The sequence below is a fragment of the Cavia porcellus genome, unplaced genomic scaffold (genome assembly GCF_034190915.1).
Source record: "Cavia porcellus strain 051 isolate PalLab524CR breed Dunkin Hartley unplaced genomic scaffold, mCavPor4.1 scaffold_9, whole genome shotgun sequence".
Taxonomy (NCBI): Eukaryota; Metazoa; Chordata; class Mammalia; order Rodentia; family Caviidae; genus Cavia; species Cavia porcellus.
The window spans coordinates 54,897,817-54,922,671 of NW_026947492.1; the positions used below are offsets into that span (position 1 = coordinate 54,897,817).

Sequence of the window (24,855 nt, forward strand, 5' to 3'; positions counted from 1 at the left end):
AGCACACTTGACAGATGAGAGGATGAAGGGAAGTTCAGAGATCAGATGACTCTCCAAAGTCACCCTGTTAGTGACCAGAGACAGAATTAAGAACTACAACCCCCTGCCCAGAGATGGTTCTATCCCTTCTCCCAGAATGACAAAGGAGGTTAGGCTTTCCTTTATTTGGTTCCGCTCTGTGGTGGTTTTGTCTCTCCAACATGTTCCCCTCTTGATCCCAAATCTGGCCACTGTCCTCAAGATGCTGTCAGACAAATCTTTCTCTGCCATCAGCAAGGGCACCTTGCTGAGCGTACATTTGGACTAATGCCAGTGTGTTTGTCACCTCCCTGGCCTGGCGAGCATTTCCTCCTGGCAGAGTTCGCCCAGCCTAATTGCTTGTTTTGTATCCCAGCTGCCTGACATATGCCAAACCCATGTGTTGACTCCCCGATTCGAAGACAACTACACCAAGGCATTTCAAATTGGCTTTTGTGAGCTCTAGCAAGAGTAATTGGAGACTGTGAATTGTGCTTTTCTTTTTATAACCTTAACACCTAGAGTTAGTGCCTGGCTCATAGTAGGGGCCTTGATTTTTTTATTAAAGTGCATTTCAGTGGGTTTAAGTGTATGACACAGTAGAAACAGTGAGGATTTGAAAGTGAGAAGTGCTAGCTTGGAGTATCAGCTCAGCCAACTGAGCTCCTTTCTGGGTGACACTGAGCAAGTCTTTTCTCTCTGACTTTAGTTTTTGATCACTATTCACTTACCAGTCATGGAGCAGTATCCCATGCTTACCCTTCCCCCTGAAGATGAGGTCCCAGTCCTCCTCTAGCTCCTGTGTAAGCACTGTGTAAATGTGGATGATGTAATCATATGACAATCACAATAACAGAGCGACACTGGTAAAATATAGAGGAACCCAGAGGAGAAGGTGATTAATTGTGCCAGGAAGACTTGGTGACAGCTTTACTGAGGTGATGACAATGTAGAAGAGATTCTAAGATGCAGAGAAAGCAATACCTCAGAACTCCATTATACCAAAACAGTGATCCAGGGAAACAAAACACATCAAGTATAGGACTGGTGATAAGAGGACCACCCGAGCTAGCTGGAAAGCCAATTGATAACAATGATTTGAACTCCACAATCAGTGGTTTCCCACCAGTATTGTCTTCCATTATGGAGTTTCACACTCAAAGCAGCAACTGTGGTTTAGCTACATCCCCAACACCAAGCATGTACTTGACCCTTACTATGGGGACAGAGTTCCAGTGGTTTGAGGGAGCCAGGTCACACCAGCTCACAAAAATAGTTACTAAGTGTTTAGAAATTCTGGATGTTGATTGCTAAATTCAGCCACTATTAAAAATTAAATTATATAAAATTAAATAAATTACTTTAAAGCCTTATAAATACTCAAAACTTACCACTTCCTATATATTTTGCTATATTTTATAGTTTGCTTTTGAAGTGACAGGATTGTTGAATCTCAGTTTAAAAAAGTACTATATAATAGCATCCTGTCATGCCTCCTCCCAGTTCTGTTCAGTTACATCTTGTTGGTAGCTTGAAGTGAGCCATGATAGAAATGTTCATACCACAGCAATGAGAAAGTGCTACAAATGCTAGCTAGTTCTGTGCAAGTCTGTTGTTAGACACCAGTGCACCACTGCTGGTGTCCATTGAAAATACAGAGGAAGAAAGTAAGCATTGAAAATCCCCACACTCACATCTCTGCAAACCACCCAAACAGAAAATATATAATATGAGACATTTCAGAGACCTCCACAGAGACAACTTCCCCATCTCATTTGTTCCAGGAAAGGCTTCGTGTTAAACTGGATTTTCTTAACAACTGAAAATCATGATAAACTAGAAGTGTTTTAATCGAAGACTTGATTTCTGAGCCAAATGCCTGATTTGGAATGAGAACTGTCTAGCCTAGAGGAGTACAGGGAGTCAACTTAATATTCTCCAAAATCCAAACACAATCCACAGGAGCCTAGGGTAAAATTACATCTGCTGACTTGCCAAATCAGAGGCTATATGATAGTCAAATGGTGCTGATTTAAGGTTCACCAATTATCGGGAAATTCATAGAGGGAGATAAATCAGAGAAGGCTGGCCTGCATGTACATGAGGGGCAACAACCAGGGCAATCCCCAGAAGGAAGCCATCCCCAGAGGGCTGGTTATTGTCTAGGCAGACTCCAAAGGTGTGTATGTCAGAAGGCTGGATGGTAGCCAGCATCAAGAGATGAGAGCTGTTAGTAATTCTGTGGAAGGACAAAGTTCCAGCAATAAGAAATTCAATTGTCCTCGATTTAAAAAAAAACATCTCTCAGTACCAGTTGAAAACAATTGATGGAATAAATCTTTCCCATTAGCAGAGATAATTTCACATAAATATATTGGGAGACCTTCAGAGCAGGACTAAAAGTCTTTGCTGAGCACCGTCTGCTTCACTTGTTTGTCATGTAATTGCATTTAGACCAAGGGCCTCGGAAGGAAACCACTGACTGAATTAACATTAACCAGATTGTGTGGAGAGAGTGGGGTGGGGTGGGGTAGGAGCGGCATGCTTGCTGCATTGTGGGTAGTTGTTCTTGCCTTCAGGAAGGACAAGCTGACACTAGTGAGATCAGCTGCTTACAAGCCTGGTGTTAATTGCTTTTCTCATCAAACAGAGGAAAGTTTATCACTCCAGGAAGGTAGACATGTGGGTACTTAATAAAGTGAGGACTGCGTTTGTGATCTTTTTTATAAATGCCCCTGAGCCTCATCAGTAGCTTTTCCCTACAACAGGAGGGGGAAAAGGCTGAAACCAGGTGAGTACAGGGTTATATGGACAATGGCACCTGTATTTTTGCCTCAGATTTTTGTCATTGAGGACTGTCCCACCAGCTTTATGTTGACAGCAACCAACATTCCCACCTGCCGGCCGTAGTAAACAGACTGGTCCCAAAATTGTAGACTCAGAGTCAAGCGTGGTTCAATCACCACTTTCCTACATGGCTTTCAGCCAATGATGTAACCACCCAGTTTCCTCCATTAAAAATGAGAAGGTCTTCTGCCGAGGTTAGAGCTCCACAGAGCTGCCTTCAGAGCACCCCAAGACGGAAAAAGTCTTTACCCCTACTACATCTAGGGCAGATCTTCTTTTGTCTTGTTTTCCACTCTGGGGTCCTTATAAAATGTCATCTCTAAAAGTATTCTATTTCCAAAATATGTGGAAAGCTATTATTCTAAGTGATCTGTAGTGTCACATTTATTTGAGTGATCCCCACACCATGTTTTTAACTGTGATCTCGTATTTATCAGCCATAGTCTAGACAACGTGGAAAGAATGAAACCTTGGCCCTGCCCTCAGAAGGCTGGCCTAGTGGAGAAGAGAGGTTTTAGTTTGGTAAGAGATCAAGGTGTTTGGGTTGTGTCCTTTGAAGTGGGTCTTTCCAGGTGAAAATGTTGTTGGGGGATAATATTTGAGGCAGCTGGAAGAACACTGGAGACTCAGGACCACCAAGCAACATTCACTGGCAAGTTTGGGAAGAGAGGAAGTGGGTGGTATCGGGGGATGCTAGCGTCTGCCCTTCTCCTGTCTCTATTGCCAGATGAGAGGAAGTACCCTCTATCCTTCTTCTTTATTCACTTCTAATGATTCAGTTAGTGACTATATTGCTATTGCCACCTATGGAGCCTTCTTTGTGCCAGGGTGAAAAAACAAGAAGTTCAAAAAACCGTCACGTATTCTGCGCAAGTCAGAGAGCTAAAAACAGCAGACCTGGACTTGAGCCTCGGGCACCTGACTCCAAACCTACATGCATCACTATAGCATATCACCCTCGAGGATCAGTTTTTCCTTACAGCTTCATGTGATATCCTCAAAAAAATAACCTCTGAGTGAAGTGCTCAAAAAACTTCCCCTGGACTTTCCTTTTAAGGATACTTTGATGCCTTAAATTGAAGGTAACATTTTGTTGTTTGTTATGGTACTAGAAATTGAACCCAGAACCTTCACACTGAGTACATCTTCAGCCCAAGTTATTTATTTACTTGGTTTTTTTATTTGTTTGTTTACATTTTTGAGACAAGGTCCCAATAAGTTGCACAGGCTAAGCTTAAACTTGCAATCCCCCCCACCTCATCCTCCCAGAATCCTGGGATTACAAGCGTGAACCACCACCTACAGCTTGAGGTGACATTTTTAAAAAGCTATGATTCATTTAGAGTGAGAAACATGAGTCCCTAGGTACAATATGTGTCTGAGTGACCAGGCTTCTATCTTCCCTGCTGAACAGAGCTCTGACCATGCATGGCACATTTATGTTATTTTCTCTTCTCTTTTCTCACAGGCACGCATGTGTCATTCGTGGTCAAGTGATGACATCAGATGGGACCCCTCTGGTTGGTGTGAACATCAGTTTCGTCAATAACCCTCTCTTTGGATACACAGTCAGCAGGCAAGATGGCAGGTATGGGCCAGAAAGAATGAAGGTTCTTGAGATCTTGGGATCTTGGGATCTTGAGATCTGGCCTTAGCTGCTGCTGAACTGACAATGTAGAAAGAAGATGGCATTTCAACCCAGAAGGTCTCAATTCAAATGCCAGCTCTGTGGTTCACTAAATGTATGACTTGTCTGACTCTGGCCTACATCCATTTGGCTATAGATTATACCAAAACTTTTCTCATTTGGATTTTAGAGAAAGTATATTGTACCTTATCCAAGTCACCCTGCCCCATGACTTATAGGAAATACTGTCATACAGACTAGTTTCTGCAACCTGGATGGCTCCAGAAATCTCAGCCATTCCTGTTGTATAGTTTCCATTCTGAAACTGCATAGGTTGAAGGAGTTTGGGTAATAACGGAATTTTGAACTTTTAATTCTTCTGAGAATCATTGGTAGAGTGAAGTACAGTGGTGACTTGGCTCACGAACTACATTCTCGCCAAGATTCTAGTCGTGAACTAAGTTAGATAAGAACTTAATCAAATTTCCCCATAAGATCAACACTGAATTTGATTTAGTTCCCATCTAATTTGGTTTGCAGCCAGAATCTTGGAAATAATTGTATTTATGAACCAAGGTACCCCTGTACCCTACCACTGAGCTATATCCCCAGCCCATGATAGGTGTTTAATAAATCTTAGTTCCCTTGGATTCGTTGCTGGCACATAGTATATAGTGAATATCAGTTGTTTACTAAAATTGCAAATTATCAAATAATGAAGAGATAGTGACAGGACTGACAGTGAGAGTATTTGGAGAAAAAAGAAAGAATAGAAAGGAAGTAGAATATTTAGGCTGTCAGTGCTGACAAGCCCTCTATTTTTAATAAAATCAGGTAGTGGCAGTCCATCTGGCCAATCGTGAGTCCATAAGGTTGATTTTTTTCACTCTGCGTTGGAAATTATGCTCCAGGCTGATTGATTTTAGCACCTCTTTAATCCAATATCAGATGTGAACATGTCCTGGCCGGGGTGATAATGAAGTAGAAGCTCATCTGTTTGTAGACATGTGTGCCTTCTAGATGGGGTTGGCAGGCTCAGCAAGGGGAGCCCCAGGCTCTGCATGAATGGGAAGGACCCAGTTGAATGAGATTGATAGCTGTGCCCCAGGAGGAAACTGGCCAGACCAGGCCACTGCTCCCCGCCCTGCACACATTCTGCCTCAGGAGGTGCCTCAGTGCAGATCCCTGCTGCAGCACAAAAGAGTCCCTTCCATTAAACCTTCCTCCACATTTGTGGCTGCCTAGTTTATGCAAATATAGGCATGGACATCCTAAGCAACAGGTATTCCAACTACATTACTACCTGCTGGGAAACAGTCCTCAGAAAGAGACTGTTAAGACTGCTCTCATCGTGAAACTTGCCAGCCATTCATGTGTGATGGCAAATTGTCAAACCTTATACCCTTCTGAGTTTGTTTAGAATAGGTCTATAAAACACTCCAGAATCTGGGGTAAGTGTGACCTCCCTTGGAAAAATCTCACTGTCTTGTACTTCTAGCCCTTGATTTTTCTCATTTGTGTCAGTCCTGCAGACTGTACTGTGTGAGGGCAGGGAGGTCCCTAGGAGAGATATTTTCTCCATCTGCCTCCAAAGTTATGGCAGAATAGCCAAAACAGCTGTGCGTAGAGCTTGTGTTTTAATGCATTTCTTATTAGTGTATTGTGTCGTTCACATTTTCTTCTCAAAGTAGACACTGTAAACAAGGGAAAGCTGTCACTTGCTCCCGTGCTGTCTGAAACTCCATTTGTTATATGTGGACAGGAAGCATTTCGATTCTCTCCATCTACCCTTCCTTGACCTTTCTCTTTTGCCTCTCTATGATAGGAGAAAACATAAGGCTAGAGATATATTCTGAGACAGAAATATAAGCAATTGTGTTGTGAACCCTGGGACAGTGTCTGACTGGTCTGTGTAACTCTTGCTTTCCAAATAGACACCACCCGCCCCAGCTCCCCAGTTCCTGCACACACAGACACACGCTCCTATATGCACATAACACTGAAATAACAGATTTGAAGTCTTAACAAGAGCTCATAAACATAAACAGTAACAGAGAAGTTAGCCAACGAGCTCATTAAAGAGTCAGAAAACAGAAGTCATGAAGAAAGACTAAAAAATAACAGACAAGAGTAACAGTTCAGGCTCACTGAGTTGAAAAATGGGTTTGTACAGAGCATGATCCCCAGGGAATGTGTGGGACCCTTTGCTTTTCCCATCCATTACCCACCTATCTGATTACTAACCTTGCCAAGTGATGATGACTGTCAGCTTCATTTTACAGATGAGGACATTGAGGCTTGGAAAGGCAATGTAGGTCACCTAGGAGTTAAGCAGCTGTGCACCTACCATCTCTAAAATGTTTGGGCTTCCTCTAAGAACCCAGTCTTCCCTTTGGGGTCAGATCCACAACAAGTTTCCCTGCCAGATGAACAGGCCTGGCCCTGGCCCATTGCTCTCAACTCTTGGCAAGACCAGCTGCCCCCAGCCTGCTCATGCCTTGAGACTGTGTCTTTTCATGTTTGCCTTCCCTCCTTCCCCACACTCAGCCTCTAATACAGGGAGCTTATGAGTCTGGCAAAAATTCTGTTTGATAGTTAAAAATGTTCTGTCAAAGCACAGATGCTATTAGTTCTGGAACAGAAAAGTGGTTCTCTATGTGTTTTCCCAAAACCATGGACATTCTTCTTAACTCTTGATCCAAAATAAATACCTGTCCTGGTATTTCCCTTCATTGAAGGATGATCATGTCTGGCTTCTTGTTCCAACTGGCACAGGAAAGGCTGAGTTGAGGGTCAGGCTTATTTGGGTAAGAAGTCCCTAAAGAAAACAGAAAAGTCATCTTTAGAGCTAATGCACCTAAATCTGGGAAGAACCATCTAACGAGATCAGGAATTGGCACCAGGATAGGACAGTTGGATATAAAATCCCTGTAGCCTCTAAAGAAAGAACAAGTTGGAGCAGTGGGAGACCTAGTCTCCCAGAGTAGACTCTCCAGGGCGAAGGTGAGATCCTGTACTGGGGTTGCTCAAACCAGTTATATAGGTGAATGCTGCATGGGCTTGCAGCAGCAGGCAAACTAAGAAAGGACCTTGAATATCCAGCAGACAGTAAGTTCAGAAGTAATTGAAAGTGTCACTCATGCTTTCATTCTATGAATTCCTAACCATCAAGCACTCGGCTTGGCCCTGGATTGGCAGAGGAATCAATGTGCCTGGCCCAAGAGCTAAATGAGCAGTTACAGGGTAATATGACATGGGCTCCAAAAAAGTAGTGAACATGCTGCATGGGAGCTGGGATGGAATCTGGAATCCTGGCTGGGTACGGCTGTGTGGAGGAAATGATGTTTGAACTGGTAAAAGAAAAAGAAAAGAAAAGAAAGGAAAGCAAAGAGAGACATTAGATATGTACCCTAAAGAAACAGCTAAAAGGACTTTGTCCAAAGAGACACTGCAGCCAGGGGTTAGCAGATGCATAGGACCACGGTTTCTAGGTCTTGAAGAAATGATGTGGAGATGTGGAGCAGAAGGAAGAGACGAGTCTGCAATCATTTCAGCAGGTACAGCCATAAGTAGCCAAAGATGGGCCAGTGTCCCTGTGGTTCTTTGTCACTGGCAGTGAGCAAGTAGGAGCTAAAGGGCCCCTTATGGTGACTCTATAGAAAGGACTAGGGCATCATATTGAGAGAAGGGTTATGTCAAATGACCAACAGGTTCCTCTCCAATGGTTCAGCTATTACTTGATTTTATGCAACTGTCTTAATGGTGGAAAGAACAGAAAATGTAGTCTGAGTCTTATTGCATGCTAAATATGGGACCTAAGATGCAGCCAGCTCCTCTACTTGGCGAAGCAGACCTGGTCTACAGGATTAATGGGTGTCCTTGACTTACCCTGGGGTTTTCTTCCCCTTTGTCCATAACCTGAGCTCTGAGGATGTGACTGCAGAGCCAGGCTCCCTTGAGAGCCGGGCACCATCAGAAACACTGAGATACACAGATGTGGACTCATTTGCCTTGGATTTTCAACAATAAAGTGTCCGTGCCCAGGTTTAGAAGGGCAAGTGCCTTGCTAGGTTTGTCTTCAGGTGTTCAGGAGTTTATGAGAGTTCAAACATTAGAACTCAGCAAGATAAACAGCATTTTCCTGACTGGATCTTGTTTGGGTACAGTATATTTTGGGTGTAGTATGACCCATGTATCTAAAGAAGTATCTTGATTTAGTATAATTGTCTTATATCTCTTACATGTTTTTGGCCGTTTAGTCTAACTGTTAATCTGTGTTTATGATAATTAACTTGAAGAAGACATAGAAATAAATCCAATGCTAACAAAAAAGAAGAAAAAAAGTGTTGAAAAGAACAGGAGTGAAGGGGAAGAAGAGCAAAAATAATTGAAATCCGTTACATATTTGTGCCAGCTCCCCACAATGAATGTAATCATTATGTACTGCAAACATGAACTAACAAAAAAAAAAAAAATACACTGTTAAGCAAAAAAGGAGACAGTTGCAGGATAAGGCGAGGAAGATTCTGCCTATAACATCTCCCGCAAGTCTAGAATAAAAGAAGCCCAGGGTAGGGGCAATCATCCAACGTGGGGAAGGGGCTGGGGCCACAGGCCTGTTTGGTGTGGTATCAGAGGCCCTCTTCCCCCAGAGTTCTGTGAACAGGGGCCAGACTGCCAGCTCTCAGCCCATTGCAATGATCTCATCTCACCTGGGTGGTTGATGCTCTGTCATCTGGTTCCCCTTTCCTCAGAGATGCTGTACTGTGATCCTAATTGTTCTGTCTCTAAACAACTCAGTTATTTTGTAATTGCAAAGGCCTTTGTTGAGTAATCATCATAATAAGAGCAAATTTCGGTGATTATAGAATCTGAGTGAATTACGAACAATCCACTCAAACCTTCGCATTTTACAGATGAGAAAATTGAGGATCAGAAATGCTAAGTGATTAAAACCACACTATAGGGGCCAAGGATATAGCTCAGCGGTAAAGCGCCTGCCTGGCAAGTGTGAGGTTGTGAATTTGATTCCTGGTACCAAAAAAAAAAAAAAAAAAAAAAAAAGACCACACTCTAGTTAACAACAGAACCAAGACTAGACTTAGGGTTCCTAACTCCCAGTTAGCATTTCTGCTTTTTTCAGTGACTTTACCAGATTTTAGCTTGACACTGTTTAGAGGCCTGTTGTACCAGGAGAGCAAGAGCAGCCAGGTCCTTGCTCTCCGGTGCCCTGGAAAAGGGATCTCTGTTGCAGTGATTAGCTTGGCTTCAATAAATTCTCTACAGTGAATCATTTGTCAACACCTTGATGCTTCGTGGAATAACCATCTCTGTTTGTGGGTGTAGCTGAGTCTCTAGGTCAGTGATGGTGCAACTTTTAGAGACCGAATACCAAGCTACAACCCAAAACCCACTGATCACAAAGTGCCAACAACTGCATTTAAACCTGAATACTGAGGTTTCAGTCCAAAAAAAAGCTACATTAATGTCTTTACTCTTAAAAGAGAAGCACAATAACACACGTTCCACAGGTTTACCACAACTGCTCCCCTCACCATGTGCTCAAATGCTTTGTGTAATTTTCTCTCCTTTCTGTCTCTTTCTCCTCCTCATCATCATACTGCTTTCTCTGCAACTCCCCATTCCAACAGCTTTGACTTAGTCACGAATGGTGGCATCTCCATTATCCTGAGGTTCGAGCGGGCACCTTTCATCACGCAGGAGCACACCCTCTGGCTACCCTGGAATCGTTTCTTTGTCATGGAGACTATTGTCATGAGGCATGAGGAGAATGAGATTCCCAGCTGTGACCTTAGCAACTTCGCCCGCCCCAACCCAGTCGTGTCTCCATCCCCACTGACGTCCTTCGCCAGCTCCTGTGCAGAGAAAGGACCTATCGTGCCAGAAATTCAGGTACTTAACTGCGTTTTGCCATGCTTTTGTTTTATTCTGGAGGTGGTGTAGGATCTCAGAAAGGATAGAAAGATGAAAGCTCTCTACCATCAGCCCACCTTGCAGAATCCAGCTGCCAAATCCTGCAGCAAGCAGTGTCACGACATCGGGGCCACTGTCCCACATGCTGAAAACACGAGACTGGCATGCTTGGCCTTATAGTCTGTTCCTCTTCCCTTTGCTCTGCCATTTAGCTCACTTCTGCTTGCCTTTTCCACAGCTTCCAGGGTGTCCCCCTCTCAGTGCTTCTGTTAAAAGTATTTATAATAATAGGTTCTACCCAGAGGAATAAGCCACAGGATTCCCAAATAGTGAACATTATAATAAAGATTAAATGAGAAAAATGCATATGAGGTACTTTGCACGATGTCAGACACCTAGTAAGTGCTCAATATATTTTAAACATTAGTATTATTAAAATTATTTAACACGCGCTGCCTTCATGCCAATTAAGAATTACTTTGGCTCAAATCTATACACCCAAGTGTTTTACTTAATTATCATTAAAGGGAAATAATTAGGAGAGATGCATTTTAATCTGATGGAAATCAAGATAAATTCTTTGCCTCACAAAGCCCTAACAATTTGCATGTCCTCTGGCATCCCCTTGTTTTCCAAGGGCCAAAAGGAAGGGCTGAGGGAGGGGAGAGATGGCAGAACAGAAGCCCCTGTCACCTCCCCTGCCTAATGAGAACTTGGGCAATGTGCATAGTAATGGATTGCCTGAGCACTGGTAGAGCAGGGTTTATACATTTATGTGTGTGTATTTCATGCTTGGCTGAGCAAACACTTCTTCTCTGCATGGCTTCCAACACCAGCCCACAAGAAGGAAATACAACCATTTCAAAATTCTTATTGCTCTGACAGGTTGAAAGCACACTCCTTTTCAGAGATTCAGCTCCTGACTCATGTCTGAATGACCAGGCTGACCTTTCTGATGAAACGGTTGTCAGTGGAGACTGAACTTGCTGGAGAGACCTAATTTGTTACTCAACCCCTCCTGAGCTCCAACTAGACATTTTTCCCCAAGAGTAGGGACTTTGGAACAAATGAGGTTCAAGGTCATACCCTCTTTACAGTGCTCCCAGAGCTGGGTGCCCATAAGTTCAGTTGGCACATAAACCTTGCTCATTGTCAGACTCCAAAAATACACAACAACAAACACTTAGATTTTCCCAGGCCTGTCATTGGTTAACCTTTGCAAAGAAATCAAATCACAAAGGGAAATATTCATTAGAGCATCAGGATAGCACATAGAGCCTGCCTGTAGTTCACCAGGGGTAGAGCCTGCATCACCTAGAACTTGTCATCTGTGGTTACAGAACACAGCCTTGGTTTTTAGTCCAATTCCCAGAACTTCCTATGTTAAGGAGAACAGTGTAAGGTAAAGGCTCATGCCCTTGTTTGGAATGGACAGAATGATAAATGCCCAGTTCCTCTGTGAACACAGGGTAAAATAATCATTGCCCCTTGAATGGACAAGTTAGTCTCAGCTAACTTAACGATCCCTTCTTGAAAGAGAACCCAAAACACTAAGCTCATGAAATTCTCTGTTGTTGCCATGTGCCTGATCATCTTGCATTCATGGACTCTTTCTGTCCTGCTCTGAGCACATAAAGCGCTGCCTTCCCCAGAACTCTTCTTCTGATGGTGCACCTGAGTGGGGACCCAATGTGCACAGAAACTCCATGCTACCAATACGGTCTCTCTGAGCTGAGTAGGACAATTGGAGCAGGTCTTTGCCAGGCTGTGCTGTCAACTCTGCCTGATAATTGGTTTGGCCAACCTGCATAGTCTCTGTTTATTTCCCTAGAAAGAATCACTACTGGAGACAGATCTTCCTTTAGGAAAGACTTGAGAGCGAAGCCACCCTTCTTCTCAGGCAGCTGTCCTCCTTAGTTGGAGAGAAAAGACTCTCTTCCTAGCCCCTGCTTCCAGTACTGCCCAGCACCTGCAGCACTGCTGTCCTAATAGCATCAGTGTGCCAGGCACTGTCAAGTGTAACTACCAGTGCTCTACAGTGAAGCAGTGGATGCAGAGATTCCCTGATGGTTTCTTTTTAGAACAACACAGTTGAATCAGAGTCGGCATGTGGCTGATACGCGTTATCCTATGTGTTCTTGCCCATTGCATAGAAGAGTGGGTGCATCATGCGTGCTACACAGAAGAGGACCCTGAGGTTTGTGGAGGCAAGGTGGCCTGTGCTAGGCTTCCTCACATAAGAGCTGACCCAAAATCGAAGTCTACTGGTTTGTTTTCCTCTTCCCTCCATCACTTTTCACCATCCTCCTCCATTGTTCCCCTTCTTTCTCATCAGCTTCTTCATCCTCCTTTTTTTTTATTCCTCCTCTGCCTCCATCTTATCTCCTCCCCTCTGCTTTGTCTTCTACCTTGAAAATCCAGAGTCTTCTGGCTGTGGCTCTCTCTCCTCACTGGGCGACTCAGCAACCATCCCTTGTGGTCTGTCTCTGCTCCAGGCTCTGCAGGAGGAAATTGCCATCTCAGGCTGCAAGATAAGGCTGAGCTACCTGAGCAGCCGCACACCAGGCTACAAGTCTGTCCTGAGGATCAGCCTCACCCACCCCACGATCCCCTTCAATCTCATGAAGGTCCACCTCATGGTGGCGGTCGAGGGTCGCCTCTACCGGAAGTGGTTTGCTGCCGCACCAGAACTATCCTATTATTTCATCTGGGACAAAACAGACGTCTACAATCAGAAGGTGTTTGGGCTCTCTGAAGCGTTTGGTAAGCCTCCTTGCCACAGAAAACTGTGCTGTCCTCAAAGAAAGAGCACCTGGGGGAGGGAAATCTTTCTACCTCCCCAAGTACATCTTAACTGCCTTTCTCCTATCAGATACATCAAGCTTGACTAGCCTGTAAGACCTCTTAAAGGCCTTCTGTAATGTAAAAGAGTGGATGGGAAAACTTGAATGTGGGAAATTTGACCATTAAAAATAGCTACAAAGGGCTGGGGATTTAGCTCAGCAGCATAAGCACCTGCCTTCCAAGTAGGCGGTCGTGAGTTCAATCCCCGGTACCGATAAAAAATAGCTACAAAACCAAATGCCCCCAGAAAACACCATATCCAATGTATTCATTATAAATGAAATGTAGGGTTGTTTTTAAGTGTAACACTGGTGGTATGTGATGGCGAAGAGATGCAAATGCCATAAATGTAGAATCTATGGATGTTGCCTGGCCATGCCACAGCCACCCTGATGAACTGTACCCATTAAAATAGAGGAGCTAAAAACTCAGGCTTCATTTTTGCAAGGTACGGGAACTAAAATGCTCCCTTCATCCCAAATGCATTTCCGGCCCCATGATCTTATTTCCTATCAGAGAAGTGTCTCTGTGGCTATTGCTGTCCTTTATAGAGATGAAGCAGAAACTGGGTATCCTGTCCCACTGAGACCTTGGTTTTTCGGGGCTTGCTGGACTCCTTTCAACTTCCATAGCAGAGCGTGGTCCCCGCAAGGGTACAGGGCTGGACATTAGTGGTCTTGACACCAGCAGGGCGAGTCTACCAAGAACTTACTAGCCCAGCAAAATCTCTTCTCATTTTGAACCCTACTCTAGTGCCATTTCTTTTGCAGGCAAAGGCAGAATGAGGGAGGAGAGAAGTAAAGCTGTTTTTAGGAAGAAAAGAAGGGCAGGCAGGAAAGAGGGAGAAAGGAAAGGAGAGAAGGGAAGGAAATAAGAGTCAGTCCCTTAAGCACCTGCTGTGGGCAATGCATTGCCCTGGACATTTGTATCTCAGTGAATCCTTACAGCCCCCTTGTATGGAATCATTGTCCCTAAATTCTGTGTGAGGAAGCTGAAGCCTAAAGAAGTAAGATGGCTTCCCAAGGATGCACAGCTTAGAACTACATTTATCCCTGATCTTCACAGTAGGTTACATCCTTATCCTTATCCCTATCCTGATGGCATGCTGAAAACAAAGATGCCATCTCTCACTGTTCACGGTCCTTCTGTAGAACAAATTACATCTGAAAACACAGGTGATACAATTTCTATAGATGAGATGAATGTATTTAGCACCCCCCTCCCAGTCAGTAAAAATGGAACGGTCCACACAATGAAATCTCAGGGCTGAGATCAGAAGTGACCAGGAGGAGGCACAGTGACTGCTAGCAGGACTCAGATCATGGGGAAGAGGGCATGGTCACATCTTCCAGCCCACTCCTCGCTTGTTGTAGATGCTCAGTCATGTTTTATGGCCCCTACAAGAAACACATATTTCTACCTGGAAGCCAGAATCAGTGAAAAAGTAACATGGCATTGCTGAAACTTAGAACCTTTTTTATGTTTAAAGAACAAGTATACATTATTGTTAAAAGTTGCGTTATGAAATGCATTTAGTAAGGTTTACTCTCTCAAATCTGTGGTAGGATATTGCCCACTGCAAAATAGCACCTCCATCCCAAGATACGAGAAGCAAGTGGCCTCCCTGTCTCTCTTAATCACCTTCTCAAGGTCAGCTACAGGGCTTTCACAGCCTGGGCTCAGAGAGCCTGCCTTGTGTAGCCTTCATCCCAGGGACCTTCGGAGGGGCTGCATGTATGAAGCAATAGAAAACTGACCATTTTCAAGCTTTGAGCACTCAAAGCAGGGTCCAGCTTTAAAAGTACCCCATGTATTCATTTAAATGAAATATGGGGTTGTTTTCAAGTTGCTTTCTTTTCTTCATATGGAAGTTCTAGGGTCTTTTGTATGTTTTGTTTTATTTAGCGCAGATAAATTATTGAAGATAACCAGTCTTTTCACCTGCTAGTGCATAAGCACTTTGCCTATTACCATGTGGTCTTCACAACCCTAATTCCCCAAGGCTGCATGATATTTCTGAATTGGACATGTTAGATTTACTTAACTTCTCATCTTTTTGAACCTTTAGATTAATTCCAGTTTCCACTATTAATAATGCTATAGTGAAAACTTTTGTGCATAAAATGTTTCACATACTAAAGATTACTTCCCTGGCATTGAGTCACCTGGATCTTTATAAAGTATTCAGTACATTTGTTTAACTTTCCACAATAATGGTCAATTGTTCTTCAAAACAAAAAAATTTCAGGCTCAGCATAACTGTATTAGTATTTCACGTGATATCAGTTCCCAGGCAGACATATGATCCTTTTTTTCTTGTGATACAAAAGACAAGGAGAGGGCTTCACTTGCAAAGGGCCAAGAAACAGGCTTTCATCTGTGCACTTTGTTCCTCTTGCTCCAAACAGTTTCCGTGGGTTATGAATACGAGTCCTGCCCAGACTTGATTCTATGGGAAAAAAGAACAGCAGTGCTGCAGGGATATGAAATCGATGCATCCAAGCTTGGAGGGTGGACCCTGGACAAACATCATGCCCTCAATATCCAGAGTGGTGAGTGGAATAACGGAATTCCTTCAGCCAGGCTGGGGTGGGACCTTGCAGCCTATCTGCTGATCCTCCAAACCAAAAAAAAACAAAAAAAAACAAACAAAAAAAAAACGCACATTTTGAATAACGTGAGCTCCTATATTATCAGCCAGTCAGAAGGCTGTCAACAAATATTGCTTGAGTGTATGCCCTGAACCTGTCCCCATACAAAGCATTGGGAATACAGAAACAAAAGGCCTCAAGACTTTATGTGGGCAGGGATACATTTTCATCAAGCATGCCATAGGCCACGTCATCCCAAAGGTACAGGATAAACAGAGGCATAAGGGGCACCTTGCTCAGTATCATGGTCCATCAAGGCATTCCTAGTGTCAGAGGGACCTCAGAGGGGCAGCAGGATTAGCCTTGTGTACCAAAGAAGGGCATCATTCTAGCAGAGAGCCCAGTACACATCAAAGTGCTAAAGCCAGATAAAGAGCAACTGTCAGAAGGTCCATCCAGATTTTAGTAGAGAATGAGATACAGAGAATCATGGCCAAAGCCAAAGCGGGGACTTGAGCTACTGGAGCCCAGAGTAAGCAGATTAGGACTCTGAACCACATCCAGAGGCCTCGGAGAGTTTTTAAGCATGCAATGCCACAGTCACATCTGTACCATAGATAAGACCATCTGATCATGCTCCAGCATGGGGCAACTAAACATAATAATGATGTCTCATGCTGCCTGGCTGATGTAAAAGGCAGTAAATGCCTGCTAAAGCCAAGGGAGGCTTTGGGAGGAAGTTGACAAACTAATTCTAAAATTTGTGGTAAAATAAAGACTTCTAAATAACTAAGGCAGCCTTTCAAGTAAAAACCCAGATATTATGCTGAATTAGAAAACCACAAAATCTAAAACCATCTTGTCCTGGCACAGAGACAAGTAACTGGCTTCTCTGGGGGCAGTGCAAGGACTTTAGGAACTGACCTGTGAGCAGGATTTAAAACTAGGTGTGGCCCCAAGTGTCAGAAAAACCACATTACAGAACTACAAACTGGTTAGAGTTGCTTTCTTGCTCATCTGTAAGCCTGGTGGCAGATAGTGCAGTGGCAAGGTCAGAAGCCAGGCTCCTTCTCTCTCCTTGGTACACTCAGGTCTTATTCACCCCAAGGTCAGAATCCAAGGTGACCACTTTGGTTCTATCTTTTACATCCACTTTCCAACCAGCAAGGAGGAAAAGAGCAAGCAAGCCCCTCGCATTACATGCCCCCTGCCCTGCAGAGCTGCCTACAGTACTGCAACTTACATGGCATTGACCAGAATTTAGTCATAGAAGGAGCTGTCCCCAGGGATACGGGGGTGGAGGGATGGGACTGCAAGCCGTTCCAGGGAGCTGTTCCAGGTAACTGTTCCAGCTAGATGTCAGGAGTTCTGAAGCTGCAGATGAAGGAAAAGGTGTGTGGGAGAGGTATCTGTGGATAACTGGGAATTTCTATCACATACCATGTTTAAATAGGAATTTGGCATATGACAGATGTAGCAACACATGTCAGTGAAGAATGGACAGGTGCTTTAAAAATTGACATGGAACTGGGCATGGTGGTGCACACATGTAATCTCAGCACTCACAAGGCTGAGGCAAGAGGATCATTAGGAGCTCGAGACCAAGCTGGGTTCCAAAGTGAGCTCAAGACCAACATCAACTGCATAGCGTGACCCTGTCTCATAAAAGGAAAAAAAAAATTGAAATGGAAGTGGTTTGCTCAATATGTGGATAAAAAATTACATTACACTCCCCACTTCATGCCACGTAAATCTAAATATTTCACAAACTTCTAAATGCAAACAAGAGCAATTTAAAATTAATGGACAAAAATATAGAAGAACAGTCTTTAAAAATCTCAGGAAAGGATTTCCAAAGAACTTAAAAAAAAACACCACAAAGTTTAAAGTAGAATTGATTAGACTACCTAAAAAATTAAATTCATTGAATAAAAGACAGCTTTTACAAAGCTACAAGGTGACAGCTTGAAGGAAGATGTTTATGCTCTTAAAAAGTGAAAACCCATACAGATTTCCATACAGAAGGCAAGAGACAGGGCCCTGTTAGGCACCCAAACCAATATCAGGCAGGAAACGATGATCTGGAATGAAAAAAAAGAAAAGAAAAGAAAAACAGTGTACATGTGGAGGAAGCTCACAAGTGGCTAAGGTCAGTTGTATGATTTTGTTGGTAGGAAACTGAGGCCTCAGGGCAGTAAAATCAGAAGAGAGACATCTGCAAGATCTGAGGTCAACCCCTTAGTAGCAAAGCCCCAGTCTCTTGGTTCCACCTTGGAGAGAAGAGACTGTGAGTTTTGTTCATTCATCGCTATAAACATTTATTGGTATCTACTGTGTGTCAAGTTCTATGGTAGGCACTGGGGATACAGAAAGAAAAGAGATTATGTCCATAGTTGAAATGCCATTGATCAAAAAGGAGAAAAACAAGCAAGTGGACTAGAGAATCCACACTGTCATAGAAATGTTGACCAGCCACCTGCTAAATGTGCAGCTTAAGAGGAAGGTGCCTGAATGGTCAAGTGCTGGGCTCCAGCGTTCTCCTTTTCTTGTCTATGTCACCTGAGCGAGCTGCCTGGTCCGTACCCTCTGTTACAAGAGTGGTAAAACAGTGCCGTCTTTCAGATTTTAGGTAAGTCATTAAAGTAACTTGTTAAAGCAGTGTGGCCTGCTGAGGTCCCTGGAGACTGAGACGCGTCCTGGGGAGATGAGTCGGGAAGCAGTTGGCAGAGGTCTCACATACTTTGCAACATCAAAGTGACTGTGGTGACCACAAGAAGAGGGACCATCTTCCTAGTCCCTCAGTGATTCGTTCCTCTCTCCTCCTCAGGCATCCTGCACAAAGGGAATGGGGAGAACCAGTTTGTGTCTCAGCAGCCACCTGTCATCGGCAGCATCATGGGTAATGGGCGCCGGAGAAGCATCTCTTGTCCCAGCTGTAATGGCCTTGCTGATGGTAATAAGCTCCTGGCTCCTGTGGCCCTCACTTGTGGCTCTGATGGGAGCCTCTATGTGGGTGACTTCAACTACATTCGCAGGATCTTCCCCTCAGGAAATGTGACCAACATCCTGGAGCTGAGGTATGTAACTGGGTGTGTCTTGTGTTTGCTGATGTGATTCCTTTGTCATCAAAGGACCTGGAGAAGTGGGACAGGACAGAGCTTGGTCTGCCAGACTCCAGAACACTTCACCTCCCAGCCACTCTTGAAGTAGGGAGATGTCCTTGAACCAGGTGATGTGGAAGCTATTACCCACCAAGAGTTAGACTCCCTGGAACCATTTAACCTTCTTTTTGCTTCACAGCACTAAATAGATTAAACTTCATCACGTGAATCTTTTTATATGAACAAGGAATGGCATAATGGGCCAGGTGCTACATCAGTGTCACCAAGTTGGGGCCTGCTATTTAAACTCATAAGTTAGCAGCATTTCCCTTCAACCGGCCAGTAGTAGCTAACGCCCACAAGCTGATGCAGGTGGTGCCTCTCTGTTCCCTAGGTGCTGCAGAACCAGCTGGATTAACCTTTGCCCTCTCCTGACCAGGACGATAGAGCACAGCCACACTTACAGCTCAGAGAAGTGCTCAGTATTTTACATTTTTGATCCACTTCCCTGAACCAGATCCTTTTAGAATGAGAAAACTGTTACGGAATGGGTGGGCTCTGCAGGATATGGAGATGCTGTGCTCTAAAGACAGTGGGGTCCCCACTCTTTCAGGAAAAGGTGCAGCAAGTTCTATCAAGACTGTTTTAGGGAATTGGATCCACCTGTCTCCTGAGCTGGGATTCATGGGAGCAGGACAGGCCCTTGAGCTGAAGAACCTCCTCCAAAGTGAGCAGTCAAAGCTTGGCTCCTCCTGTTTGCCAGCCTCCTGTCTAACAGTTTTGTGAGGTGTTTGTCATTGTCACCTTTGATAGATGAGAAAGAGGAGGCTTGGAGAATTTAAAGAGCTTGTCCAAGGTCCAGTTCCTAGAATGGTGGACCTAATCCAGAGGGCCGTTACACAGCTGTGTCTCATCCAAAGAATTGTCACCTGTCTTAGTGCCCTGTAAAGTTATACTCTGTTAAAGAATCTGATTCTGCAACGTACTTGTGAAAGGAGGGCATGGCTTGCTGGCTGCCTCACAGCAATCATTGCCCTGAAAGTGTAAGTGCCCCTCTTCCCACCTCCCCTTACACACACACACACACACACACACACACACCAGACAAATGAGGGAAGCTCATATGCTGTGTGCCCATAGGAAATCAACTGTCGGACCCCGTGAGAAATGGGCCACCAGTGGAATGTTCTCTGCCTATCTTCTCTCCATTACGAGGTTAACTGGCATAGGCCAACAGAGCTCAACTGTTTTGTCCAAAGGTGTACAGCTTCCTTGCCGAGGAAGAAGGAACCCTTGAGTGTATTTGTTTCATTCTCCTGTGAATGTGAACCACAGGAGAAGGAGCCATGGACCAGGACGTCAGCTCATAGAGAAGCTGTACAATTCTGGACAAAACAGTTAACCTCTCTGGGCCTCCATTTTCACATCTTTCAGATAAGAGACCCCATATTCCCACAATTGCTGGGGGGATCATGTAAGATAATGAGTTGGAAGGGAGGAATAAATGAAATTTGAAGAGAAAATTCAATTAATATATTATGTCTCTCTATGCCTCCCTTCTAATTACAGTATATCTCTAATTCAGTCGTCTGCTCTGAGCAGGCTGTTTTAAGCTCCCCATGTTTTGATAATGTTTTGCAAGGAAGCATGTGTGCAGAGACGTGGAGCAGCAAGTCTGTGTATGTCTGGGTGTGTGTCTGTATGGGGAGGAGAAGTGGCTGTTCGGGTCCCTCTCAGCCCTTGTTACAGCCACAGAACGTGTCACGCTAGTCTTCTTCCCCTGAGTCAGCAGGGCTGGTGCAGGTGGAACCATGGCTTTTCTGTAATACGTAGCTGCCTGTAAGTGAACTCACTGACAAGTAATATCCAATATAAGATATATCAGTGTCATAGCTGCTAAGTCTATATTTATTACAGTATTGTACAGTACCATTGCTGTCAAGATTTCAGGCTGCTAATAATACTTCTAACCCTGCTGCTAACACCTCATTCTTTCTTCTATTCCCTGCTCTCCTGTCTTCTGTCAGAAATAAAGATTTCAGACATAGGTAAGCGAACCAGTGGAGAATTTCCTGTCTCTCCCCTGCCTTGTTGCATGTTGTATGGTAAGCTGCACATGTCAGTTCCAGGTGGCTCAGTGGCAAAGGAGCCCCATGTGACTGGAACAGACTGGGGATAATCGGTTGCATTGACAGGAAGTTATTAATAATGGTGGGGTGGGGATGAAAACCTGAACTCCTTGAATCTGAAACAAAGTCAGCAGTTACCCTGTGGTCTATGAACATGACACGCTGAAGTAATAAAGAAATAATTTATTGATACAGTCTGCTGAATCCTTGGAATAAATGAGAGCCTCATCTAGACTGTGTTGAGTGACTTTGGTGGTCATGATGGGAAACCCTGAGACTATCTCAGGTGAACAATCTGAAAGTAGACAGGTTTCACATTTTCATGCCTGTGGCATTCCAAGTGCCACATCTCTGAGAGGCCAGGGAACTTCCCACCCCCTGCTGAGGTTTACCAGCAAGGACAGAGCAAGACACAGGGACTTCCTACAGAGAGCCAGCCCCCAAATGGAACTTTTTCACAAAGAAAGACGTGTCTGTCACATGGCTTCACAATGACATTGCAAACAGCAGGAGAGGGTCTATTCAAGATACACCAAAAGAAGTGATGCCTGTCTCCGTGGCATTCATCTGACTCCTTGGTAACAGATTCTCGTGACCTTGCATACACTGGGGTGAGTTTAAAATTAACCATGGGCAGTCAGAGCTGTGATGCATATGGACACAGAGATGACTATGAGTTATCCAGACATAGCTCAGAGCATAGTGGCACCTGAATGGTAATAAATAGAGGTAAAAGACTCAGACAGACCCTGAATTATTGAATTATTGAATTTCTGTATAAGCAGGTGCATCATTTATACAATAATCACATCTATTATCTGAATATAATAATTAACAAATAGAGAGTACCTAGTATGTCCAGAAAGAGTTATGCAATTTACATTAATTGTAGCATTTTGTTCCAAACCATTCTGTGAGGTACCTATGATGACATCCAACTTACAGATGGGAACACTGAAGCTCCCTGATTGTGACATCTTTCACAATTTTATTTCTAACTTGAAGTTGTTCACATCTCCATTAAAGGATTATTATAAGGCTTTTTTGGGTATAAGGAAGAGCTCCAGAAATGGTTGTTGTGTACAAATAACAACAATAATATATACATGCAATATTATTTGTAATCATAATTATTATATGATAATGATTATATGCCTCCATTTCTCCCAAAAGAAAATAATTGAATCCTCTTATACTGAAGGACACATGTATTAAAAGTAAACAGAAATTGGTAAGAAGTAAAACAGAAATAAAAGAGAGGAAAGACATCTGTGATTATACCTCAAATTATACTCTGGGCTTCATGGCAGCCAAAAGAATAAATAGGAAAATATAATTAGTTTGATTGTTTGCATTATGGGAAATGGAAACTATGCCTGCTTCTCAGAGGAGAGATATTTTTCTTCGCAGTGAAACCTGAGCACTTCAGTGATTTGCATGGCTGATCCTAAACTAGGTGTTGATATGTAACCTCAACTTCAGTTTGGCAGCAAACACAGAAGTACATTTCATGTAAAGATCTTGGGTTAAAGTCTGTCATGTAGTCCCGAAGCAGTCAGTCAGTGATGGCAGCTGCCTGGGACACAGCAGCGATACAGGCTGACACAGCTGGCAAAAGTCTTGGGCCATGTGACCTTGGATTGGTCACAAAGTTTTTCTAGTTTCCAGTCTTATCATCTATAAATTTAGAGAGGTTGTGACTTGAGTCTCTTTTGATTCTGTTTTTCAGTGACCTTTTGATGTATTGATAGTATGATTTTAAAACCGGATTTCTGCCCTCTCTCAGTTTATTAGCTCAGGTGCTCAAAACTGTAAACTGAAACAGAAGGGAAAAGGGGGAAGCATTTTTAGCACTCCAGTTTTCTAAAGACGACCAGGAGTCAGAAACCCTGGGTTCAAGCTGTGATTTTAACTGGTACCTCATATTAGCAAGTTCATTCCTTTCTCTAAGCCTCAGTATCCACCTTCAGATGTTATCAAAGTAAATTAAACAAATTCTAGAATGCTGTCCTCTATCCATTGGCTGTTTCTCCTGGTGCCAGCAACGGCACTGGGGTGACCTTACCCTGTGTGTGCATGTTCTTCTGGGGCAGCCTGTAGCTTTCTGAGCCTCATTCATAGCCATCAGGCTGAGCAACACAGTATGGAGGCCAGTGGTCCTCTGGGCATCTTCTGTGGACCCTTCAGGAAGCAAGCATTCTCCTCTCTTCCCAGATCTCTCACATAGGATCAAGGACATATATGTGAAGCCTGTTCTTAGACATGCACCTGATCTCAAGTATCCCTCAAACGTAGCTTTACATAAAGTGGTAGGACAGAGGTTGGACTGGACAATATTATTATCCCGCCTATTAGCATTTTCATTACCCACTGACATAAATAGTCAAGGTAAGTAGCTTTACTAAAAAAGTACTATTTATTGGATATTTCATTTTTTGATGCAGCATCAACTATGCACAAAGATTTGCATTCTTCATGTAGTTTCTATTATCAAAATAACCATTTGAAATGAGTGTGATCACCTCATTTATCAGATTAAAAAAATAGGCACAGAGTAACTGAGTAATTTGTCTGAGCTCACTTAAGAGGGTAGGGAAATGGTTTGTCTGTTACGCCAGCACTCAAGCTCTCTCCCTGGTTCTGAGACCTTAGTTTAGGAGAGAAATGAGAATACTTACTCAGATACAAGAAACAGATCACTTTTTTCTCCAGATACTCCTAACTCCTACCTCTCACTAGGGATTTCACACCAAGCAGGTAGGTTAAGTCTGGACTGCAGCTCATTAACCTCAGAATGGTACCCTAAAAGCCTCTAAGATTTTATGTCACACTCAGAGGGAACAAGATTATGTTCAAAGAGCCAGAAAAGAATACAAGCCCTTAAGAAATAGGGCTATGATCAGACTCTGTGCTCAGTCCTGCTCACTACACTCAGAATCAAAATAGGATCAGACGTGGTCTCAAGGCCAGAAATGTTCCCTGCCCACAGAACCAGGCATGGAGTCTCAACTGTAGATCATCTTCTGTTACATGCCCCAAAGATATTTCTGGTTTGTATAGTATTCTGAGGCCTTGCTACTCATAGTGTAAGCAAGCAACATTGGCATGCTCTGAGAACTAGCCAAAATGCAGACTTTGAAATTCTGTACCCAGAACTCTGAAACGTAAATCAGTGCTTTAACATAATCTCTAAGTGGTTATATGAACATTAGAGCTTGAAAAGCACTGCCCTAAGGCCATGGTTTCCAAGTCGGGCTGTGCCTTAGAGACATTTGCAGGCTCTCAGAGGTAGATGTGTGGGGTTTCTTTAGGCTTTCTAGGTGATTCTGATGTATAGAGTCAATCTCAGATCATTAGGAGTGAGTGTTTCCTTTGCACACCTCAGACAGGGAAACAGCAATTCATTCATTCATTCTTAAATTCAGAACTTTCTGGAATACTTTACATAGGCCTGGTGCGACTGACATGAATTCAGTCCCTGCTGTGGAAATATTTCATTGACAAGGCAAACAACTAAGCTGAAAAATGTCTTAAGATACTACAGGTATTAAAAGTGTAGGCTCTATGAGGATGTAGCCAGTTCTACTGGTGGGGAAGGAGTGGAGGCCATGCTAGATAGCGTCTGGGACAGACTGCACCTCCATTTGTACATGTCAACAACAGCTGTCTCTGCATCCCTGTTCTTTAAGTTGCTGAGGCTACAGCTGGGAGGGGGCCGGGAGGGCATCGGGAGCACAGGTGCCAGGTGGTGTGAGGAAGAAATG

General features: G+C 43.6%; 1 protein-coding gene and 1 long non-coding RNA gene across 22 annotated transcripts in view; one reads left to right on the forward strand and one right to left on the reverse strand.

Moving 5' to 3' along the window:
• The window catches only part of Tenm4 (teneurin transmembrane protein 4), a 2,788,855-nt gene that overhangs the window by 2,715,113 nt on the left and 48,887 nt on the right, over positions 1 to 24,855 (forward strand). For 18 of the 21 annotated variants that reach the window (XM_063256396.1, XM_063256398.1, XM_063256401.1 and 15 more), the window contains 6 exons: positions 4,334 to 4,453; positions 10,144 to 10,405; positions 12,922 to 13,189; positions 15,679 to 15,822; positions 18,689 to 18,938; positions 20,990 to 21,010. In XM_063256396.1, the coding sequence (XP_063112466.1) occupies positions 4,334 to 4,453; positions 10,144 to 10,405; positions 12,922 to 13,189; positions 15,679 to 15,822; positions 18,689 to 18,938; positions 20,990 to 21,010 (1,065 nt within the window). The remainder of the gene's footprint in view (positions 1 to 4,333; positions 4,454 to 10,143; positions 10,406 to 12,921; positions 13,190 to 15,678; positions 15,823 to 18,688; positions 18,939 to 20,989; positions 21,011 to 24,855) is intronic. The other 3 variants (XM_063256386.1, XM_063256388.1, XM_063256407.1) reach the window with 1 other exon arrangement.
• The window catches only part of LOC134477684 (uncharacterized), a 44,226-nt gene continuing 26,573 nt past the window's right edge, over positions 7,203 to 24,855 (reverse strand). Inside the window, exon 3 of the long non-coding RNA XR_010049821.1 lies at positions 7,203 to 7,310. This is a non-coding gene — a long non-coding RNA (uncharacterized LOC134477684). The remainder of the gene's footprint in view (positions 7,311 to 24,855) is intronic.